At 32.3% G+C, this 19,997-nt stretch overlaps 1 protein-coding gene across 6 annotated transcripts in view; it reads left to right on the forward strand.

Annotated features, from left to right (window-relative positions):
• The window catches only part of Msp300 (Muscle-specific protein 300 kDa), a 113,215-nt gene that overhangs the window by 62,671 nt on the left and 30,547 nt on the right, over window positions 1-19,997 (forward strand). For 5 of the 6 annotated variants that reach the window (XM_065350296.1, XM_065350297.1, XM_065350299.1 and 2 more), the window contains 13 exons: window positions 18-200; window positions 279-401; window positions 500-651; window positions 2,040-2,214; window positions 2,896-3,009; window positions 3,081-3,275; window positions 3,351-3,530; window positions 3,752-3,898; window positions 4,031-4,186; window positions 4,272-4,484; window positions 4,574-4,726; window positions 4,799-4,909; window positions 7,741-18,453. In XM_065350296.1, the coding sequence (XP_065206368.1) occupies window positions 18-200; window positions 279-401; window positions 500-651; window positions 2,040-2,214; window positions 2,896-3,009; window positions 3,081-3,275; window positions 3,351-3,530; window positions 3,752-3,898; window positions 4,031-4,186; window positions 4,272-4,484; window positions 4,574-4,726; window positions 4,799-4,909; window positions 7,741-18,453 (12,615 nt within the window). The remainder of the gene's footprint in view (window positions 1-17; window positions 201-278; window positions 402-499; window positions 652-2,039; window positions 2,215-2,895; window positions 3,010-3,080; window positions 3,276-3,350; window positions 3,531-3,751; window positions 3,899-4,030; window positions 4,187-4,271; window positions 4,485-4,573; window positions 4,727-4,798; window positions 4,910-7,740; window positions 18,454-19,997) is intronic. The other variant, XM_065350301.1, reaches the window with a different exon arrangement.

Genomic DNA, 19,997 nt, shown 5'->3' on the forward strand with positions numbered 1-19,997 from the left:
TAATTTTATGTTTATAGAGTCATCATACCTTATTAGACTCGTTAGCAGAAAAAGGCGAAGAGTTGAAGAAAATATCGAACGAAAAAAGTAAACAACAGGTTACCTTGAATGTTGATGAAATCACCGCTAAATGGAATGCTTTCGTTGAATCCCTAGAAAGTCAAAGAGATGATCTGAATAAGTTAGGCGAAGAATGGAACGTAAGTGTTCTTAATTGTTTTTTTTTCCAATTGTTTATTAAAAGAACAAGTTCTGATGATATTCTATTAATTTTTTAGGATTTTGAGTCAAATTTACAAAATTTCGAATCTTCTGTTCAATTTATGGAAGATAATTTGAAAAATGTCGATTTAATTGTTCGTAGCAAACCAGATATAATAAAAACTAAAGAAACTTTACAGGTACGTAAAAATAATTATTTTCAAGATTTAAAGTATTTAATGTCCTTTGCAATTTTTTTTTCAAATATGCATTTTTGCCATTAAATTTATGTTTACAGAATTATTTGATCGAATCAGAAGGTTTCATTTCATTATACGATGAGACTGTAAAATCGTCGAAAAATATTCTAGCTTACTTAGATGAAAAATCTGAAGATGGATCTACTATTTATCAGAATAAAATCAAATCTGCTCATTTAGCATATCAAACGTGAGTACATATTCACCTATTATTTTTTAAAAATCATAATCGCCTCCTTCTCTGTACTTGATCCTATTCCAAAAAATGCCCTAAATAAGACCATAATTCCAAATGAAGCCCTATTTTTGCATATTACATCATCAGTGTGTAAAAAGCATGTACCTACTGATTATTTTATTTTTGCCCTGATTTCAAAAATTCTGAGAATTATAACAGTTTGTTCTTCTAGCTCTTTCACCTTTTAATTACTGTTTGGGTACAATACAAATGGGGCGTTTTCTTTCTTCCATTTCTTAAAATTCATAGCTGAACTAGATCATGTAGATTGAAGTACCGTCGGAGCAAAAAATCACAAACAAGTGACACATTAAAACGCAGATTTGAAATTGTTTACAATATACGTTCATCTTGAACCGTATTAAAAATAGACTTGTCTTGTTGTTCTTTACAATGTGCTCGCACATTTTAGTTTTGCATCTACTGTTTAGCAATTAAGTATCGTAAAAATTAGGTTTCCCGCTGATTTATCATTTTTTTGTGTGAATTTGCGTGGTGAACAAACTGTAGACAGTGTAGAAAAAAAATTCGTTAGTATAGTGTTTTTTTGTGCGAAATTTAAAAAAATCGATAGTCGTGTATCGCGCCAAAATTCGAATCGAAAAGTGATGCTGTTGGGTGAATATTGAGGGTATGATTTTTCTTTATTTTGTATCTGGTGTCGTGTCGTATTAATTTTTTATCGATGAAATTATTGAAATGGTAAAGTTTTGTGATATTTTCGTGGATTTTTTGTTGTTGTTTTTTTTTTGCTGATCGACGATTATCAGGTCTTGATAAATCAATTTATATTTTCTTGATTATATTTTCGCTTTCCAACTTTTATAAAATTGTATTAAAAAATATTTAATCATCGAATATGTTAAGTATTTAAATTCTTTTTCATAAGATGAAAGTACTGTTCAACGAGCAGATGAATTTATATTTTTAGATTTCTTAGCGTAGGTCGACTTTTGCAAGAATACTGCATACTTTTGATAATATGCCAACATCTTCTTATATTTTTTTAACGATTATGTCCTATAATCGTTTACGATCCCTTGCTAACTTCACAATGATATTCAACTAGCATTTCTTTAACAAAACTTTTTTATTTTAATTACATTGAAATTAAAATAAGTACCGTTGTTGAGTACAATTTCTAAAAATAAAATAGATCACGAAATTAAGACAAAATTCCAGACAAAATTACCAACATGTCTCTAAAAATCTCCGTGAGTTTTTCGACTCACTTTATTTCGTTTATTTTAAACTAGGTGTAGGTACATTATAATATATCGTGTGAATTTTTAAATACCTATTTTACGTTTGCTCATATGGATTGATGATTTTTGTTTCAGATTAATACAAAAATTGAAACAGAACATTTCTAAGGTCATTGCAGATTTAGATAGCTTCATTGCTATTGAAAAAGTCATCGACGATTTGAACTCGGAGTTACAATCTTTGAAGACCGAAATCGAAAGTCTTAGTGTGTTTGGAACAGATTTACCGAATATTGAAGAATCGTTCAAGGTTACTTTCAAATCTAATAGACTTTTTAAAGAAGGTTTGAAGTCTTTTCCGGTGCATGTAACTCTCAAGTCACTGTGACGTTTGAGTCCACAGGGCCCAGTGTCCCTGAGACATTAGAATTTAGTGACCTCGAGTCAGTCGGAAATTGGGGAGCTGAAGGGGTATTTAGGGGGATGTGCCCAAAAAATAAGGAAATATTCAAACTAGGTTCCTTCGAAAACTTGAACAATGCGTCACACGTTATTTTTTAATTTTATTGTTGTTTTATGTTTTTTTGATTTTTTTTCTTTCTTTTTAAGGCAGAAGGATTTGAGCGCAAAAACAAGCCGTTATTGGAACTTGAAATCTTTAAAATAATTACTAAAAATGCCACTTCAATCTGACATTTTTTAAATTTTCACCAAAATTGAGAGATCTTGTGCCCTGAGATGTGTTGATACGTAAATAACGGTGACGTTGTTTTAGTAAACGATCGAAAAGAATTTGAAAAAAATATATTTCATTATTTCTGTTCCGAAATTTTTTAAGTGATCATTTTCTGAGGGGTTGGTAATTAAATGAAAGTCACTGATTTAGTTTCAAAAAAAATTTATTTTTGTCAAAAACACGGACACATAGAAATGACTTTGTTAACCACCTTTTAAAGTAGCGTTTATTCACTGGTAGTTTTTATGTTCACAGATCATCGAAAACAAAGTACGAGATAGATCTCATCGAGTAAAAGATCTCTGCTTGGATACCAGGCATTCGTATACAACTTCTCAAAAACTAGTACCCGAAGATATCAATAAAAAAGTAAATTATTTCATCTCCATTAGAACTAAAATATTGGTGAGAATTTTAATAACAATTTAATTAATTCACAGCTAACATCATTGGAGTTATTCGCTGAACAAGTGATGAGTCTGATGGAGGAGAAGAGCAAGTCAGTGAAACGTGCTCGAACAATTCGATTCGAGTATAATTCCTGTGTAGATAAAATACAAAAATGGCTGCAAGAAGTAGAAGTAAAGGTTCAAGACAGAATTATCGAAGCATCTCAATTAAAGCAAATCTTGCAAGTACGTCTAAGAAGTAAATTAAAGGACTTTTTTTATGTTGCCCAAATACACGATGTTATTTTCATCTGTTCGCAGCAATTACTGAACGAAGCCGTAACGATGAACGATCACCTGGAAAAAGCCTCGGCCAATGGTAAACAAATTATCGAAAGCTCCAAGGACGACAGCGAAAAACAATTTATTAATAAAACATTAGATTCATTGAGCCAGGGATTAAGCGAAACAAAAACTCTAATCGAAGATAAAAAGAAACAGGTAATTTGGCATCAATATACGCTCTATTTCGCATACCCAGCTAGTGAAATATTTTACCTAACGTTTTAAATTCCCACTTTGAGCGAATTATTTGAAATAAAATCACATCTGTGTACATTCAATTTAATTTTGTCCACGTTATGCCAAGTTTTCGGCGACAAAATCATTTGCATTAGTGCCAAAATATTTTTATCAATTCTTATTACGAATTTTTTTTTCAGGTTGATAAGTCGGTAGAAGCGTGTGAAAGATTTTTGAACCTATACGAAATCGTCATCAAATGGATCGCTGAGAATAAAACTTTCACTTCCGAAATCTTAATTTTGAGCACGTTATCTCAAACAAAACAAAAATTACAATTGTATTCGGTAGGTTGATTACGTATTTATAATAATTCTCATCACTATGTCATGTTGTCATGACGACTTTTGTTTATTTTAACTAATTTTTCTCACGATTTGTTTAGTCATTGATCAAGATTTTTCTCTTTCATTTTTCAGAATGCTGCCAAAAGTTGTAAGCAAGCTACGAAAAATGTTAGTGATATGAGTAAAGAATTAGAGACTATTTTAGTTACCACTGATACGACTAAATTACAAGAAAAAATGGACGAAGCTAAATACGTTTACGATATCGAAGCTATTCTATTAGAAAAGGTGCGATTTTATGCCAGTCACGAGTACAAATTTCTACGATATCCTTACCCTAAATTTTTTATTATAATTTTTGTATTATTTTTAGACTGCCTTATTATCCGAATTAGCCGAAGAATGGGAACAATGCGAGAAAAAAATGAAAGAAGTTAAAGTATTCATCGATAAAACGAGAGAAACTTTAGATGCACCGCCGCCTAAAAAACGAACATTACGTGATCAATTAGCCAATCGAGAAAAAATTATTGCCGATATTACGATTCAATCAAATAAAATAAGCATGTCCATTGAAAAATTAGAGGTAGTGTATTGATTTCGATGCAACGAATTTTTTCAACTTGAAAATTCGGTTCTTTGAGTAAAACAAGATTCTATTTGTTGAATTTTTAGGTTCATTTTCGATCGTCACAAATTAGAGGAGATGGTAGTGTACGAAAAGCAGTCGACGAATTACTCAACGAGCTTAAATCTTTATCCGCTGTTGTTCAAGAACAAGTACATTCCACTCAACAAAGTCTCGCTCAAATCGATACCTACCAACAAGTGAGATACTTCAATATTCTGACAATTTCCCCATTACCTATACATTTTTTTTTCACGTTGTAATTTTTCTAGGAAATTCAACAATTACATTCTCAAATTGTACATATCGAACAACAATTACGACTGGTCCAAAGTCCACTCTATCAATCTCAAGAAAAAGACAAAGCTATTCAAGAACAAAATGTAAGTAATTTTCATACCCTCGGGCACATTTCGGTAAATGCATATTTGGTTCACTGAAATGCTTTTGTAAATTCTATTAAGTTTATTTCGCATAGTACGTATTTTTCGTTCAAAATTATATTAAATAGGTGGAACTGAAGTTAAATTAGTCTGCGTATAGCCTGCGATTATTGTTTTGGATTCGCGTTGAACCAAGTTCATTTTTCGATAGCTTTTGTAGTTTAATTATATAGCACCGGTTTAGTGGGATAATTGGAAATACTCAATTTTTCATAGAACATATACCACAACGGAACAAAAAATTAATAATTTCGTGCTGGGAAATTCGCACATTCGGTATTCGTTGTTTCTGTTTTTTACGCTTATCAATGTTTGGTGCTGGAAAAGCGAGAAACTTTGGTCTGTAAATACAGCTTGATGCTTATCTATTATACCATAATTTAAGGCTCTACGCAGTGATTTAAAAATCAGTTACACCTATCACTGGAAATTTTGATTTTTTTTTCTTCGCTCTCTCCTGAGACGCACGTATTAGTAAACGCTCTTGAAATTCTTCGAGCTTTTGTGGTAGCTGGTTATTTTTTATTTATTTTGTAAAATGTTTATTTGGTATCTGTATAGTTTCTTACTTGCTTGCTTTTTTTTTTGTTTCTGTTTGATTCGTAAAATACAGTCCTATAGAGAACGAATTCAAGTCGCACAGAACAAAGTATCTGCATTTACGGAACGAATTAAATTAATTAACCAGCATGGATTACCTGGCACGGAATTATTTCATAATCTTTAAACCGATTTATTCTTTTTAACCGTTTTTCGTCTACCGTACCGCGTACGAACGCATTTAATTTTTACGATAACATTTTATTATCTATTTATCCGAAATATACTATTTGCAAAAAAATTTCCAACTCCTGTCATTTTTTTTTCTGTTGTGGTGTTCTGTTAAGATTGAGTATTTTATCAATTTTTATACGGTATTTTGTTGAATTTTACCCATTTCGAAAGTAAAATGTAATCGTGCCAGTGCCATATGTAAGTTCCGAAGGGTACTCTTTCACCTGTATTCATATTTTATAGTAGTTAGATAGCTTTGGAGGTTATATTATTTTGGGTAGATTCACTTTTATTATTATTTGGTGCGCTCTTTTTATTTTGTGCTATGCAAATTTTCAGTTGAAATTCTTGTTGCGTATTGATTGCTTAATTTGTGGATTCGTGTATCTTTTTTTTTTTTTTTTTTGAACGAATGAAATATGTGTTTCATTTTGGTCTACATCAAAAATCATCAGTCGTAATACGCACAGTAAAAAACTGTTGAACAGGGAACGTCATCGATAATTATTTTTATTTTTTTAAAATTGATAATCCAAATTTCCTCCTGCTTAAATGTGAGGTATAATTGTGTAAATATGAAATAATCTGGGGCTTAACGATGTTAAATATCAAAGGTACTTGATATTCTTTATTTCGTATCTGTCTTCGGTCTCTCTAACACATGGAAAATCACTTTCCTAATGCTTTATACACCTATTGTACCTATTATAAAAAAAGACCTGTGTCATTCTATGTCAATTCAGTTCATTTTTCATCTTGGGTTCTTCCAATTTTCATTTTTTTATTTTTCATCTCACGGATTTTTCTCATTTCAAAAATAGAAGAGATTATCGTCACATCTTCTGCTCCCCTCATCCATCTTGAGGAGTTTGTAGGAGAAGCTTTGTGGGTTTTTTCCTTTCCTCATTTTCCAGACGTTTTCATATTTCATGGTGGAGATTAGGTAATTGTGCCTGCAGTTTTTCTCAAAATTGAAATAGAATTTGAAATCGCTTTGTAAAATTATGAAAATTTAAAAGATTAAAAATTTTTGTGCGAAACTTTTAATATTTTGAAGGTTTTTGAAAATCCAAATCCATCAAATTATGAAAAATCGCATGAACAAATATTTTTTGGCCTCCTATTTCTTCATCGTCACTTTTTTTCATGAAAAATATAGGATTTTTGAAAAATTCACTCATCAGTTTCTGGATCTTGGAAAGTTGAAAATCTTGGACATGATGAGAAATGTACAATAGAGAAAAGAGGAACAGAATTGAGAAAAGGTGAATGAGAGAGAGACGGGAATGGTGGAGGAAAAAACATCATCGACTTGAAAATGTCGTTGTACATTTTCATTTTTTCTCACAATACCCTTTGTTGATTAAAACGCAGTTATTTGTATTTACGGCGAATCGAGTAGGCAACTTATCTTACATCATCTTTTTTTTACATCGCATATTCACGGCAAACTGGATAGGCAACTTATCTTACGCCATTTTTTACCTATAATATGCTGGAAAATGACAATATTCTGGAATCTGGATATAAAATCTGGCATAAGTTGTGATGGCGAACAAAAAACTTTCTCTGACAAAATGGTCCATTTTCGAAAACTGAAAACGTTTCAGAAACTGATTATTTTTTTGGGTGTTGAATAGAAGTTTTGGTGTAAATTTTTTCATCTTCGAAATACCAGAATTCGTTTTAAGAAGCGTAAGTTTTTGCCCTATTAAATTATTTTGAACAAACTTGAAAGGCTCATGATCAAAGATGGTAGGTCGAATTGACATAGAATAATTCAAAAGTGATTCTTTTTTTGGATTTATTTCACATGTCACTTCGAATTGTGATTAATATTTACCCACGATGTGTTACTTTCGGAATAATGGTACCTAATTCAATGAAATACTAATATACTTCTACGTTGAATAACGAATACCTACTTGTTTAAAAGTGTAAAACCTACATCACCTGCATACTTACACGTTACTAAAAACCAGGTATATGTATCTTAGGATTTGCAACGTGTCTTGAAAACGTTTCACCATAGAGTACGATATCTGGCCAGATTGATACTTCAAATCGATTCTAATTACACGTTTAAATTCAAACTCGAAAGATTAGATTCGTGCGACGAAAACGCTCTGTCGTACCAATCCACTTTCTCAGACATCCACTTACCTAATTTATTCATAAAAGAAGATTCCGAAACTCGTCTCTCAGTCGAATTCGAAACTCCCATTATTGACTCTACCAAAGATACTACCCATTTTCCTACTATTATGGTCAGTGATTTGGGTGAAGAGAAGCAGGCCATCGAAAGAGGTAGAAAATCACGATTGTGTTCTTTCAACGAAGCTAAAAATCTCCTCGGTGCTGGATTAAGTAGTAAAACAAGTCGATCGTCTAGTCCTGTCTGGATTCCTGGTGAAACTTCATCGTATGCTGAAGTTGTTCGAAGTGGGTCCGTTTCCAGAAGCGGAAGCCGTTGTACGTCGCCGGAAAATATGTCGCAGATCCAGTTGCAGAATGTCTCCGCGTATGTTGATCGTGATTTTGTTCGAGCTGATCATAAACGAGAAACTCAAGATCATGATTTTATAGAACATTCGCCTTTCGAGGGTGCCGGTAAACAAAAGAAGCAAAAAAGTGAAAAATCCAAGCGCTGCGTCAATAAAAACGAACAATTTTCTCTCTCAGAAAATCAACCATTGATGCCTGAAATGTACAACGTAATTCGTAGCCCTGAATCAGAATTTTCGGTTCCTTTTACCAACCTGTCTGGAAGTAGTTATCCCCCTGCATCTACTTTTTCTGAAATTCCGTACCAGATTGCTGCATGTTCTCAAACAAGCGAAAATCAAGGCTCACATGATTCATTCACTATTCCTGATACTGTCTATGACGAGTGTTACAGGTCAAATATTAGATCATTGACTGAAATGATCGACGATAAAAATGATAACGAGGCTAGTTCTCGTTCAGTATTTTCTGAAATCATTACTAAAACCACAATTACTCAAATCACCGAGAAAATTATCACAAAAAGTGAAGAAGTTCGAAATGAAAAGTTCCCATCTGATCAGAATGATGTGATCAAAGTCCTGCCTGATTCTGTACCAAAAAGTGATGAAGATACCAAAAAATCTCGTAAGAACAAAAAGAAAGAATCAAAAAACGTTGAACTAAAGACCCGATTTGACCAAGCTGAAAAATCGTTGAAGCAAAATGATGATGTATCTCAATTTATCGAAGAATTTAAACCGCCTGTTTCTCAGTTTGAGGTGCCAAAAGACGATAGAGAAGAGAAACCCTCAGATCTGTCCCAGGATACAATTTGTGAAAAGCAAACGTCCGTCATTACTCTTGCTTCCTTAGATATTTCTCCGTCAGAAAAAAATAAGGTAGAGAGTTGTGGAAGCAAAAAGAAGAAGCAAAAAAACAAAAAAGCTACACAAAGTACTGAACCCATTGCCAATGATGAAATTTCTCCGATTGAAGAAAATATTCACTCACCTAAACCACAGTTTGATGCAAAAAAATCTGAACCAATTGCTGATAAAAACAAAGAAGAAAGTTCTCTGGAAAAAACTGATCAAAAGAGCGTTTCATCTGAAGATAAAAAAACAGCTGATAGTCTTAGTGATTGTATTCGATTGAGACCAGACAAACCAGATGCTGGTCAAAAATCAAAAAAGCAAAAGAAAAAAGATTCAACTGAGGAAATCACCAAACCAGATTTGTTGAAAAACACTTTTGAGGAAAATCAGCAGTTCAAAAAAGATAAACTGACAGAAGTTGATTCTATAGAAAAATCTGTGAAAAGCGAAACAGTTCAAATTGAACTTTTGGAAAAATCAACAAAAGAACAGAAAATTAAAGCAGATAAGCCCTCTCCAAAACTTGTCAAAGAAGACCTAAAAATGAAACAACAATCTGAGAAAAATAAATCTCAAAACAAGAAAAACACAGATGACCTTGTATTAGAAGTTGCCAAAAATCTGGAGAAAATTGAAAAAGATTTAGCCAAAGTTGGTTCTGTGGAAAAACCTAAAAAGAATAAAAAAGACCAAGAAATTCATTCAGAAGAATTCGCAGAAATTCAGCAATATCTCAAAACAGACGAATCGTCACAAAAATGTGCCATCAAAGACTCAGAAACACATCCGAAATGTGTTGATAAGGTCGAGTCTGTAGAAAAGAAGATTCATAATACTGCTTCAAAAGTCGCAAAACATCATAAAGATCTTGAAAAAGATTCTATCAAAATTGGCTCAGAGAAAAAACCTACAAAAAACAAAAAGGATGAAAGCATACCATCAAAAGAAATTGTAAATGCAGAAGAATTATCTCCAAAATCACTGAAAGAAGACTCAAAAACCAGTTTGCAATTTTCTGAAAATCCCAAGGCTTCAGAAGAGGAGACTAATGAAGTTGATGTGAAAGTTACCAAAAATCAAGTTGAACTTGAAAAGAGTTCTGACAAGGTTTCCGTGATAAAATCAAAAAAGAACGAGAAAGATGGAACAATGTTCCAAAAAGAATTGTCAAAAAATCAACAATCTTTCAAAACAGATGAATTGTCACAAAAATCTGCAAACAAAAACTTGGTAAAAGATCAGAAACACGTTGAAAAGGCTGAGTCTACAGAAAACAAGAACACTGATGATGCTGTCAAAAATCATGAAAAGTTTGAAAAAGAATCCACCGAAATTGATTCTGAGAAGAAATCTACAAAGAACAAAAAAGATGAAATTATGCCTTCCAAAGAATTTGTAAAACCACAATCTTCAAAAACTAAAGAATCGTCACAAAAATCCCTGAAAGAAGATTTGAAAACCAACCTGCAATTTCCTGAAAACTCCGAGTCTTTAAAGAAGGAGACGGTTGAAGTTGATGTAAAAGTTGCCGAAAGTCAAGGAAAATTTGATGAAAGTTCTGGTAATATTTCTGCAAAAAAATCGAAAAAGAACAAGAAAGATGCAGTTATATTATCAAGGGAATTGGCAAAAAATCAGGAATTTTCCAAAACTGATGAATCTTTACAAAAATCTACAGATGACTCGAAAACGAATCAGCCAAGTATTGAAGAAACTGAGTCTACAGAAAAAGATACCAAGGATGTTACTTCAGAAGTCACCAAAAATAAACCTGTCAAAACAAATGAATCATCACAAAAATCATCAACAGCAAACTCGAAAACCAATCTACAATTATCAGAGGAAATCAACTTTACAGAAAAGAAAGAGGCTGATGAAGTTGAAGTAAAAGTTGATGAAAATCAACAGAAAGTGGAAAAAATTGATACCAAAGTTTCTACAATAAAATCAAAGAAGAACAAGAAAGATGAAGCCATGTCCTCAAAAGAATTGGCCAAAAATCAGCAACCTTTCAAAACAGACAAATCTTCACAAAAATCTAAAAGTGACTCAAAAACGAATCAGCAATGCATTGAAAAAGCCAAGTCCTCAAAAATGGAGACTGAACATGTTGCTTCAGAAGACTCCAAAAATCAGCAACCTTTCAAGACAGACAAAATGTCAAAAATGTCTACAAAAGAAGACTTAAAAATCAATCTGAAAATTGACTCTTCAGAAAAGAAAGAGACTGATGAAGTTGAAGTAAAAGTTGATGAAAATCAAAAGAAAGTTGAAAAAATTTCTCCTGAAGTTTTTGTGAAAAAATCGAAAAAGAATAAAAAAGATGAATTTGTGCCTTCAAAAGAATTGACCAAAAAACAATCTTCAAATGAATCAAAAATAAATCAGCAATGTGTTAAAATAATTGAGTCCATGAAAACAGAGACTAAAAATGTTTTATCACAACCCTCCAAAAATCAGCAACCTATCAAAACAGACGAATCCTCGCAAAAATCCGCTTACGAGGATTCAAATACAAATGTTCAATCTCATGAAAAAACCAAATCTCCAGAAGAAAGTAAGGTTGATGATGTGGACGTAAATGTTTTCAAAAATCAAGAGAAAGTTGAAAAGTGTTCTGCTGTGGTTGATTCTGTGAAAAATTCCAAGAAATGCAACAAAGACAAAACAATCCCTTCAGAAGAATTGGCAAAAACCCAGCAATCTTTGAAAACTGATGAATCCTCACAAAAATCTATCATTGAGGACTCAAAAACAAGTGTGCAATTTGAGTCACCAGAAAATAAAGAGACAAATAACATTTCTCCAGAAATAATTAAAGATGATGAAAAACTTGAAAAAGAGAAGAAAAACAAATCAAGGAAGAAAGGTGAAAATAAAACTCCCAAAAATCAGGAAATATCTATTAAAAATCAATCTGATGGCAAATATAAGCAGTCTAATGAGAAAAATGAAGATAAAATTGAAAATGAAGCCCAAGTGGTCTCAATCAATCCAGCAATAGAATCTATAGTTACAACAGAAACTGAAGAGGAAATTGTATTCAGCAAGAAAACCAAGTCTCAAAAAACGATTAAAATTGAAAATCAAACTTCATCATCTGGAAAAATTGAAGTAGAACCAAAACCTATCAATGAAAAAGATTCAAAAAAATCAAAATCAAAAGAAAAATCACAAGTTACCACAGAAGAATCCTTTAAAAATGATGATATACCTTCTCAGCCTGTAAAAATGACCCCTAAAGAAAAAATTGGTGCTAAAAATGGCAATAAATCAATCGATATTTCAGAAAAAATTGAAATTCCTACAAAAACCGTCAGGTTTGAAACAACAGTTGCTGCAGAAGAGCCAAACATTTCGAAGAAAACTGTCGTTGAATTTGATGGTAACAAAACAGAGAAGGATAAAATTGTTCAGAAAGCAAATGAAGAAATTATTGTTGATCAAACAGGCATTGAATTTGAATCTAAACAAATGGAGTTATTGGATGAGAGCAAGAACTTTTCTGATAAAAGTTATGAGCCAAAGGTAGCTGGAAATCAGGAAACAAATTCCAGTTCCAAAAAAAGTAAAAATAAATCTGGAAAGAGAAATATTGCTCAAGAATCTGTACCTATAACATCTCAATCAACAAATGATGTGGTCAGTGAACTGGCTGTCCCTACAGCCATTGAGCTAGATACTATCATAATAAGCTCTGAAAAAGAAGGAAAGATTCCTGAAGAATTATCATCAATATCTTCTTCTTCTGGTGATATTTCGGGCAATTTTGAAAAAGAAAGTCAGAATGAAATCCATAATTCCGCTAAAATAACAATTTATGAATCTAAAAGTGACGAAATAAAATTAGTAGTGGTGAAAAAAAATGAAACAGAAATAAAGAAATCTGAGGAAATACCTGTCTCTGAAATTTCTTCAACTAATGAATCCATAGCCCAGCCCTATGTAAAGACTATGGTTACCGAGGGCACAAACACAGAGCCTGTTAGCAAGAAAAATAAAAAGACATTAAAACCAGAGAGCAAAAAAATTATGGCTGCAATGAAAGAAACGGTGACTCCTGTTGAGGAGAAAGTACCTGATGAAAGCGTGGGCCCATTGGGTGCTGAAACAATATCTTCTGTCAAAATTGAAAAAGAAAACATATCTTCTGATTCAAAGGAAGTTGTTAGTGAAAATCCAAATGTGGAATCTGCTGATATATCATCAATTCCAGATGAAATACCAACTAGATTAAATATTTCCAAAATAGAAAAAAAATCTAAAAATCAGAAACTTTCATTCCCTACTTTGTTGGAATTGGAAAAAACATCTGAAATTCCAAACGAAAAAACAGCAAAAAGTGAATCGAGTGAAGCTAAACCTCTGGATCAGATAATTTTAGTTCCTACAGAAACAGAACAAATTGAAAGAGAATTTACTGAAAACGCTTATAAAACAACTACAGATTTGAAGAAAGTAGTTTCATCTCCAGATGCATCTACTTCCAAGCCTTCAAAAATTATCAGTGACAAACCTGCTGAAAAAATATCCAAAAAGAATAAAATATCGGACAAAAATGAAATTTTACTTCCATTAGCCTCATCAGAGCTAATTTCATTGACAGAGAAAGTCCCAGAAGATATGGTTTCTACAACATCCAAAGATGATGACAATATGGAAATCCCACTGGAAGGAAAAGAGCAAATGAATGAACCAATAAACAACACTGACAAATTCAACTCAAAGAAGAATAAATCAAAAAATAAAAAATTTGATTCCAAGAAGTTACCTAAAGATTTACTGGAACAAAACCCAAAAGATGTTGTAGAGTCTGTTAATGACATTATAGCTGATCAGCAATCCCTTGATGCGGTTGGGATAGTAAACAAGTCTGTTGAAAAATCACATGAAATGCCTGAAGAAACACCTGAAACTGCAATTTTGAAAACTCACGAAGAAAAAGATATTGTGAAATCCACTCAAACAAATAACGATTTTACAATTTCGGAAACTAACTCTAAACCTCAGATTTCAACCAACATTGTAGTATCTTCATCAGAACTATTGATACCATGCTCTTCCAAAAAATCCAAAAAAGATAAAAAGAATTCAAAAGATTTAAAATCCAACTCAGCAAAATTTTCTGCGAATTTCAAGCCTACTGAGCTAGAAGTAACATCTTCACAAACCAACCCTTTGTCTGAGGTTGTTGATTTGAAAACTGAAGAAAATGAATTTGTATCATCTGAGGTTCCTCAGTCAACAAGATCTAGGGATGAAAGAATTCCAGAAGAAAAATCTTCAGTATCTTCTTCAGAACCACCAATGCCGGAATTTTCCAAAAAAACAAAAAAAGATAAAAAGAATTCAAAAGATTCGAAATTCAACTCAGCAAAAGCCAAAGTTGAAGAAAATGAACTTGCATCAGAATCAATTTCTTCTGAGGTTCCTGAATCAAAAAAATCTGGGGATGAAAAGATTTTAGAGGAAAAACAATCAGAGAGGTATTGTGAAAAACCTATAATTTCAGATTCTCTAAAAATAGATGAACCTTCAGTGACTGTTCAAACCCAAATTTCTCAAACTGGTAAAAAGAATAAGAAGTCAAAGAAAAATATTTCAGAAGAAACTCAGCAAAAGGAATTAATAACCTCTGAGAAAAAAATTGATGAATCAATTGTTGAACTAACAAAGCCTGAATTGCTTCCTGATGCAGGCTCTTCATCTCAGATTGATATTTCTACTGATGACTTCCAATGTATTGGTGTTTCAAATGATGTAACATTGAAAGAAAGTGTGAAACAGTTGAAAACTTCAACAATAGTAGAAGAAACTATTGATCCCATTCTTCCTCAATCCAAAAGACCAAACAAGAGAACTAAAAATCAGAAATCGCCTGATTTACCAAATACTAGGGCTGAAGAAAGAAATTCAAAGCAAATCAAAGAATCTACTGCTTCTCAAGATTTACCCCAAAAAATACGTGAGGTTAATAACGCATTATTAGAAATGGATAAATTGTTGTCTGATACTTTAAGACCTGAAATAGGAGAACCACAAGAGCCGGAAAAGTCCAAGCAGTATGCAAAATCTGTACCTATTAATGATGAAATTGGGAAGCATACAAAATTGATGGATGGTGACATAAAATCGCCTCAGATCAAACAAATTTCAAATGAAATTCTTAAGATTGAGGAAAAAGACCCATCATCTACAACTGACTTGTTGAAATCATGTAAAATTTCCAGTCCCCCCTTTACCATTGTAGAAACAACTTCTGAGCTACTTTTATCTACACAACACTTGGAAGAAGAAACAGCAAAAGAAAACTCCGAATTGCAGTATAAATCTTCAAAACTTGATTCAAATGAAAAAACTGTTGAATCAAAAAATGAAAACAAAATTTTGAATCAACCTTCTTCATTTCCAAATAATGAAGTTTTTCCATCAAATAAGTCTAGAGATAATAAAAAGAAATCTAAAAAATCTGACAAAAAGTCTTTTTATCCAGAGAAACTGCAGGATGTTAAAACTGAGAAAGATGATGAGAAATTTGCTGAGAATTTACTTGAAACAGATATCAAATCTGATTTGCAGACAGAAATCCGAGAACAAATATTTTGTTCAGAGAAGAAATCTTCAGATATTGAAAACCTGTTCTCCACAACTTCAAAATTGGAATCGTCTAATAAAGAATCACAGAATTGCGAATTTACACCTACAATTATTGATTCAACAGCATCAGACATGAAATTTGAACAAATCATAGAAACTGAAAAATTGAATGATGAAGTTTTCAATAAATCTGGTACTTTGAAGAACACAATTACCAAAACCATACTTTCTGAAAACGATGTCCCCATTCCACAAACAAAAGAGGTTTCAAAGAAATGTAAAACAAACAGAGAACAAAAAGGAAAAAATTATCAGCTTGAACCAAAGAAGGATGACTCTCATGAAGTTCCTGTTTCTCTTGAAACCAAAGAAATTGTTGAAAAAGTATTAGAATCTGAAACTATCTCCGCAGATGAAGCAAATGAGCCAAAGAACAAAATTAAAGAGTCTATAATACCTGAACAACCTATAAGTTCTGAAGATAATGTTGATAAACCAATTTTGTCAACTGAAAAATCAGTTGCAGTTATCCAACAAAATGATATTCTTCCAACAAAAAAATCTGACAAAGACTACAAGAAAAAATCAAAAAAGAACAAAAAAGTTACAGAGGATGAGAAAGATACCTCAGATGTTTCCAACAATTCAAGTTCAGATCAATCAAATAAAGTTACATCCAAAATTGAGAAAGAGGTTTGTGATATCTCTGAAAAAAATACACCAATTGAAGACAGCAAATCATGCACAGATATAAAATCCGAACCTGCAGCAGAGACTTGTGATATCACTTCTGAAGTAAGCATACATTCAGAAAGTTGCCCTGCTGTTGATTCTAATGAAACAATTGATAAACTTTTGCCAGATTTCACATTACCAGAAAATTTGAAAACAACCCCATTGGGTAAGAAAAAAAATAAAAAATCAGGCAAGTCTGTTCTTGAAAGTTTGACTGCTCTTCAGACTGGAAATGTATCTGTGGATGTAGTTACAGGATCTGATGATAAAACTGATTCATTGATACCATCCACTGTTGCACTCTCATGTGAAATTAAAGAATCCCCAAAAGACACATTTTCAAAAAAATCCAAGAGCAAAAAAAAATCTGGAAAAGTAACAATCAATGCTGTTCAAGAGAAATCAATACTTGGTTTATCTACTGATCTAGATTCAAATGATGATAATACAAAAAATGTTGACGTAGCTACTACAGAATTCCCATCTACAACTTCTGACAATACTAAAAGTGAAACCTCCGAATCACAATCTAAAAAAGTGAAATGTGTCAGCTTCAGTGACACAGAAGATATAATTGAAATCGAACCATTTGTAGGGGAATATTCTTCTTCTCTAGATCCACTGAGTAATGATTCGACAGAAACTGATAAAATTGTTGATCAATCTGAAATCAGCATTGAGTCTGAAATCCAAGAGCAACCTCCTGTTGCACCCAAAAGAAAGTTGAGAAAATCCAAATGTGTAATTGAGTCTTCTCAAGACCATAGTCCTCCGTCATCAACACTTTCAGATACATTAGAGCCCAGTATAAAGTTATGTGAGATCTTTCAAATACCCAAAATGGATTTTTCTCCAGAAGGCTCAAAACATGACTTTGATGAAGTATTTGTCGAATCCATCCCTGAAACAGAAGTACCAGAATTCCAAGAACCTCCACCTGTGGCTCCTAAACGAAGACCAAAAAAATCAAAAGATAAACCTGAAATTCAACCCGAAGATACGACCTCTGAGAAATTAGAAGTGGATCAAGCAACTTCAGAGTCACTTGAAACTCTCGATTTCATAAATACAGAACAAACATGTTTATTGGATAACAGTGTCTTGAAATCAAAACGAAATTTAAAAAAGCGAAAGCCCAAAAAAGACGAATCACAAGCATCAGTTTCTGAAGACAGTATCTTCGAAGAAGCTGATCTGATCAAAGGTTGGTTGACCAAGCAAAGCACAATCATTCAGAAACCGCCTGAACCGACTCCACTCACATCTGTTTCCCTGCCTGAAATTGAGTCCTCAAGTAAAAATACTTCACCCAGATTGAGCATAGACTCTGTTTACTCGAATCCACCAAGTCACAGGCCTAGTATAGAAGGCATATCACCTGATAACATCATCCTAGAAGCTCAGTTGAATGGGATATTTGGCTCAGTTATGGACAAACATTACAGAATGCCAGAACTTAGTGATAATGATAAACCTAATGTTCTGCCTGCATCATTAGAAACTGAAGTGAAAAACATTTTCAAAACTGATAAAAAATCTAAAAATAAAAAGAAAGAAAGTTCCAGTCAAGTGTTTGAAACTGTATCATTATCCCCAAAACCAGACACCCCCAAAATATCACAATCTTTACCAAGTTCACCTCATAAATTGATGCATACATTGCCTCAATATTTTGTAAAACCTACTGGTGAGGTTATTAGAGAATTTCCTTCACTGCCACAACAGTCCAGTGACCCTGGATTTTCGTATGTAACTGACGAACCTAATATTGAAATGTGGTTTGTTAAAGATGATAAACCAAAGATTACTTCTCCTACATTAGAACATACTGAAAAACTAGAACATCCCTCAGTATGGTTTGATGTCCAAGAAAGTGGATTGGCTGTCGCCAATAAATCTTTAGGTAAATGCGATCTTAAGGGGGGGAAATTGAAGAAAAGAGATAAGGGAATATCCAAAGACAACGTCGAATTGAAGCAAGAACAAATCCAATATCTTAGGAATTATATCGAAAAGGTTTGATTTTCATTATTCTTGAGTTCAATAGCCTGGTACACTTATGTACACTTAACGCCAAGGTGTGATTTTATACCTAATACGCATTTGAATTACTTACCTGCATATTTGGGGTGACTTAATTATTTTCAGTTTCAATATTGAATGATGCTTTGTGAGATGAATAATGATTTGAATTTTATTAAAATGATCCACTCATATTGAGTCAATAGTTTTCATCCTTGAAGTTTGATGGAGATTTTAATTTTTTGAGATAGGTACTTACCTGGTAAACACACCACGTACTATTCAAATGAAAAAAGAAGAAAATCATATCAATAGCTCGCGAATAGTGTGCAAAAATCGCGGTCCATTTGTGGGTGAAAATCTCCACTTTTTTGCAGAAAAATTTGAAGGCGAATAACCTGCAAAAAAAAAATCATCATGAAAAATTCAACTACTTACTTACCTAAATAAAAAAATTGAATTCTAAATCACTATAGGAAAATTTATTATTTCTGAAAATCACCAAAAAAAATTATCAAAAATTTAAAACTAAATAATCACTGAACAATTTATTCTAATCCACAATGAAAATTACACTAGAAATCATCACAAAAAAATTTGCTGTAATCACTCAAAAAAGTTTATATTAGAATTATATTTTTAACTCAAAAGAATTTGAAATCAGATTGAAATATCAGGCTGAGTTTAAAAAATGAATTGTAAATCATAAGAAGGAAAATTATCCAAAAAATCTCAAAAAAATTATTAAAAATTACCACGAAAAAATCATTTGAAATAATCATGAAAGAGTTCCAAACTACGTAAATTATCACAGAATACTTTATTATAAATTGTTGGGAAAAATCCACTCAGAATCTTCACGAAAAAAATTCATTTGTAAATCATTTTAAAAATATTCATTGGAATTCAACACTATAGAAAATCAATTTGATTTTTGAAATCAACTCGAAGCAAAACCTGAAATTCACAAAATTCTAATCTTTATTGGTTATTGGGAGGCAAATCAAATGTGAAAATCTTGTGAAAAAATTTTCTTAACTCGTGTTCTATTTGAATGCGAATAGAATGCAAAAATCGCATTGGAAAAATGGAAAAAAATCACTGTTGAATTTGCCAGCGAAACGCACTCCAATTTAACAGTGATTTTTTCCTTTTTTTTTCAGCGCGGTTTTCACGTTCATATTCTAATTTAAATAGAACGCAAATTTAGAGGAAGTTTTTGCATAGTTGTATCCTATGTAAGTACCTAGGTATGTACCTATTTGATTGCGAATTAAATGCAATTTTATCCATCATGATTTTTGCCGGCAAATAGCATTTGGTGTGTTTACTATGTAGGTAGGTACCTGCCTATATGTATACTTACTTAGTTCCTAATCTCATGAATTTATTCATTTTGTACTTCGTTACCTACTCTGTTTTTAGGTTTGCAATTGTGTGTAATCATGTGTTTTGTGCTTTTTATGTCACATTGTTTAATTAATATTGTATTCAGTGGCAGATTTCAAGTGTGAAGAACTGAATTTTTATTTTTGATA

This window comes from Planococcus citri, chromosome 2, assembly GCF_950023065.1.
Source record: "Planococcus citri chromosome 2, ihPlaCitr1.1, whole genome shotgun sequence".
NCBI classification, from domain to species: Eukaryota; Metazoa; Arthropoda; class Insecta; order Hemiptera; family Pseudococcidae; genus Planococcus; species Planococcus citri.